This window comes from Babylonia areolata, chromosome 24 (assembly GCF_041734735.1).
Source record: "Babylonia areolata isolate BAREFJ2019XMU chromosome 24, ASM4173473v1, whole genome shotgun sequence".
NCBI lineage: Eukaryota > Metazoa > Mollusca > Gastropoda > Neogastropoda > Buccinidae > Babylonia > Babylonia areolata.
The window spans coordinates 30059121-30064120 of record NC_134899.1 but is presented as its reverse complement, the minus strand read 5'-3'; the positions used below and the strand labels follow the sequence as shown (position 1 = coordinate 30064120).

The 5000-nt window shown below is 41.2% G+C and overlaps 1 protein-coding gene across 3 annotated transcripts in view; it reads right to left on the bottom strand.

Annotated features, from left to right (window-relative positions):
* The window catches only part of LOC143298791 (uncharacterized), a 69091-nt gene that overhangs the window by 7106 nt on the left and 56985 nt on the right, over positions 1–5000 (bottom strand). For all 3 annotated transcript variants that reach the window (XM_076611754.1, XM_076611753.1, XM_076611755.1), the window contains exon 3: positions 1481–1646. In XM_076611754.1, coding sequence (XP_076467869.1) covers positions 1481–1646 — 166 coding nt within the window. The remainder of the gene's footprint in view (positions 1–1480; positions 1647–5000) is intronic.

Sequence of the window (5000 nt, the reverse complement as noted above, 5' to 3'; positions counted from 1 at the left end):
CCCCCCATTCTGCCCCTCCCCTCCCACCACTTTAGTCTCCTCCCACTTGCAACCCTTGCTTTCCATTCTATGAATAATGGATACTTGTTGTGCGCGTTCCCACCCCTTACAGGGGGCTCAAAGCGCTTTACAATAAACATTAAACACATACACACACGCAATAACTTACAAAAAGAAAAAGAAGAAAAAAATAATGATTTAACGCACAAAAGCATAAAACAGATTCAAAGACTACGCCTATTACATTACTTGATCACACACACACACACACACACACACACACACACACACACACACACACGGACGCACGCATGGACCCACGCTCACACTCTTCCCCTCTCCACGCACACAATAAACATTAAACACATACACGTAATAACTTACAAAAAGAAGAAGAAGAAGAAAATAATGATTTAACACACAAAAGCATAAAACAGATTCAAAGACTACGCCTATTACATGGTTACTTGATCACACACACACACACACACACACACACACACACACACACACACACACACACACGCACGCACGCACGCACCCGCACTCGCACACTTCCCCTCTCCACACACACGTAGTTTGCATTGCTTATAACTGCATGTCATTGGAAAGGGATGGAAGGTCTATGCACAGGCGTTTTAAAAAAGATGTGTTTTTCAGACCAGTTTTCAAAGATCCAAATGAGGGGGAGTGGCCAAGACCGTTATGCTAACTGTTTCAGACAGATGGAGCTGAATTTAAAAAAAAAAAAAAAAAAAAAAAAAAAAAATCATGAAGAATCACCGAAGCATTGGGTTTTAACACGGGGAACGAGTGGTCCCGCTGTGAACTGGAAGATGGGCGGAGTTGTCGTGTGGGGGTGGGTGTGTAGGTTCTAATGATAGGGTTCTAATGACAAGGTTCTAATGACATCTCTCAGATACTGAGGGGTAGGACCCCCTAACCCTCTTGCAGCTTATAATCATTTTATGCGACCAAAAGAAAAAAAAAGAAAGAAAGAAGAAGAAGAAGAAGAAAAAAAAGCCTGGCGACAATATATATTGTATTATTATTTTTTTTATATTAAAATAAAAAAAAATCTATATATTATATTTATTATTATTATTATTGTTATTATTATTATTGTTATTTTAATTTAATTTAATTTAATTTTTATTATTCTTCTTAAATTTTATTTTTATTTTTTATTTTATTTTATTTTAATTAATTTATTTATTCTATTTATTTTATTTTACAAGGCCCGACTAAGCGCGTTGGGTTACGCTGCTGGTCAGGCATCTGCTTGGCAGATGTGGTGTAGCGTATATGGATTTGACCGGACGCAGTGACGCCTCCTTGAGCTACTGATACTGATACTGATAGTGATACTGATATGTTGCAGCACTTCCACGCCCTCTCCCCCGCCCCCCCAAACATTCCCGCCCCCCACCATCCCCCCGGACCCCCGAAGCCCCCAAACCCAGAAGTCCAGCAGCAGCACCTCAGTGGGGATGGCGGTCATGAGGTTTCCCGACAGGTCCAGGCTGTGAATGTGGGTCAGCTTGGCGAGGGAGTCAGGGTGAAGGGTCCGGATGTTGTTGTGGCACAGTCTCAGCACGCGCAGGTTGGAATAGCTCTTGAACGCGTTGGGCTCCAGACTGGTGAACCTGGCAACATACACGCACACACGCACACGCACACACACACACACACACACACACACACACACACACACACATTCAACGTGACATAAAGATTTTCTTTTCTGTCTTAATTAGGAACAATGCCATTGTCCACATTGTTATTTCGTACCGTTTCCATGACACTTTTTTTTTTTTGAATCCTGTCCATTTGCAGATAATTCATTAAAAGAAAGAAGAAGAAACACACGTTGATAGATGAATGCAGGGATTGTGGAATGAATGGATGAAAGAAGGAATTAGAGAGAGAGAGAGAGAGAGAGAGAGAGAGAGAGAGAGAGAGAGAGAGCACAAAGAACATGAAGAGTAGAAAGTTGAGTTTCACGACTTTTCAGCTTTCAATGTTCAGATTTTTGTATATTATTTTTTTTAAATTTCTTTTATCTCCTAGGAATTTATCTTGGTTTCGTTCTTAAGTTGAAGGGTGGATTGGGTTTATTTCATTTTTATTTTGCTGTCGTCTATAACATAGGAGTTGGAGATGCGTTTCACATTTTAGCTTTCAATGACCAGGTTTTCTTCTTCTCCTTCTTGTTCTGGTTCTTCTTTATTATCACTGTTATCATTATCATTGTTGTTGTTATCATTATGTTAAGTTATGTTATATCTGATTCTTAAGGTCATTCCTAGCTTGGATTCCCCCCCACCCCCCTCCTCCTCCTCCCATTTGCTGTAGTCCGCACATGCACAGACAGAAAGATGCAGCTTATTCAGGTTGGGAGGTGGAGGGTGGTGGGTAGAGGGGGGAGCAGGGGCGCGTGGAGGGGGTGGTGGGGGGTGGGGGTGTGGGGGTGGGGGGCAAACCTTCCCGACAGTGACGTCACAACAAGTGCTAGGGTCATGGTGCGACAACAGGTTTATCAGTCATATATATATATATATATATCTATATATGATATGGACTTCATCAAGAAAAGGTAAAGAACACTTAACCCTTTCACTGCTAACAGTAGATAACCCATTTGGGATTGCTGTGTGCCGGGCCTTATTTTTGGCTTTCTTGTGGTAGGTTCACTAAAGTGTTCACTGCTCAATCATTTACTGAGGTATCTCAAAGATTTCTGACATGTCCTTTTCCTGATACCCTTCACTATAAGGTGACAGCATAATGTTGTGATGTTGTCTGTAATTTTTTGTGGAATCCGTTTAATAAAAGCAGGTATGTTTTCATAAAAAAAAAAAAATCGAGAGATGATGTGCATGATGCGGGCTGTAAATAGTCTTATACTGTCATCTCACTGATTACACAAACGGCCGTTTCAGGCACACGTGCATTAAGTACAGGCTGAAAAAAGTGCGATTGAAAAATCGATGTTTCAGCAAAACAATTACAGTGGTTTATAAACTACTGTATACAGTTATACACAGTTATACAGTGGCTTATAAAGGACAGCAGCTGCTTTTTTTTATATTGTAAACAAACAAACAAACAAACAAAATAAACAACAAACAAACGGAAGTGCACTTGCAAGACAGCAATCTGGTTATGAGTCGTTCTCACTGCATTGACTGCATACATGACCGCTGTTGGATGAAAATTCACTGAGCATCATTTCACCACTGATGTGCCCTAGAAAGTAATCTGAGCAAGTTGCAAAATGTTCCTCAACTTTCTGTGAACTCTGTATGTGTTTAATATTATATGAGAGAGAGAGAGAGAGAGAGAGAGACAGAGAGAGACAGAGATAGAGACAGAGAGAGCACTGAAACTGTTCAGTTAATGTCATCAGCATAAATGCCATAATGACATGGGGTTCACAATGTCATGGGTATTATCAACGAAAAATAAACATGAACACAGAACAAAATAACAAATACCTCAATAATTATGTCGACAACAGTCGCTCAGCGTATATGCATATCTTCATTCATGTAAGTACAAAAGAAACCAAAAACAGACCAAACACATAATCGTAAGTATTGTAATTGTTGCTGCTCGGTAAGTAAGCCACCAGGCACATTAATAAGCAAGAGTTGATATGTGTGAACTATCAGGATAATGATTTCATAACTTTCAAGAGAGATAGAGAGATGTTCGGGTGTTGTTACTATCTGGACACGGCAACACACTGTCCACTGTCCGGTCCGTCCCTCGGTGTGAGCTGATGTTTTGGCAGAAGCAAAATGAAAAGTGATTATAATTGTTATCACCATTCAGAATAACGTATCACTAGTTTGGATGGCACACACATGCACACGCACATCAAACCAGACCAAACCATAACAGAACAAAGATCCCACCCCCAGACCCCCTTCAACCCACCCACCCCTCCAAAAAAAAAAAGGGAAAAAAAAAGAAAAAGAAAAAAAAGAGAAAAGAAAAGAAAGAAAAAAGAAAAAAGAAAAGCAAAAACCAACAACTACTTCACAACTGCGCGAATAAAGAACAACAGAAATTATTCTCTCTCTCTCTCTCTCTCTCTCTCTCTCTCTCTCTCTCTCTCTCTCTCTCTCTGTCTGTCTGTCTGTCTGTCTGTCTGTCTCTGCCTCTCTCTCTCTGTCTCTGTCTACCTCTCTCTCGCTCGCTCGCTGTGTGTGTCTATCCGTTTGCCTGTCTGTCTTCCTGTCCGTCTGTCTGTCTCTCTGTCTGTCTGTCTGTCTCCGTCTCTCTCTCCGTGTGTCTCTGTTTCCACATCTGTACGTCTGTCGGTCTGTGTCTCCGTCACCCTCTCTCTCTCTCTCTCTCTGTCACGGAAAAGGAAGAGCTACAAAGAAAGCAATGTCAATGCATTAGACACTGAGCAGATGTATGTATTGCCCGTTCCCATTTCGGGTCCCATCCTGCCGTTTGACATGCAAGCTTTAAGAACTGGGAACAAAAATCGAGATTTTCAACTTTTGTTGTTTGTGTTGTTGTTGTTGTTGTGGTTGCTGTAGTGTATGTGTGTGTTGTGTGTGTGTGTGTGTGTGTGTGTGTGTGTGTGTGTGTGTGTGTGTGTGTGTGTGTGTGTGTGAGTGTGTGTGTGTGAGTGTGTGTGAGTGTGTGTGTGTGTGTGTGTGTGTGTGTGTGTGTGTGTGTGTGTGTGTGTGTGTGTGAGAGAGAGAGAGAGAGAGAGAGAGAGTAACACACACACACACACACACACACACACACACACACACACACACACACACACACACACACACACACACACACATTTATTTTCTTTATCAGATGAAGGCTGCCGGGTTTTGTTTTTCAAGGTTTTTTTTTTTTTGGTCGTAAAAAGATGATACGATGACGGCTGATATATCAAGGTGCTTTATATATACATATATATACCTTTTTTCTTTATTACCATTTCACAATAATATGTGCACTGTCCTTTCCCTTACCCCTGG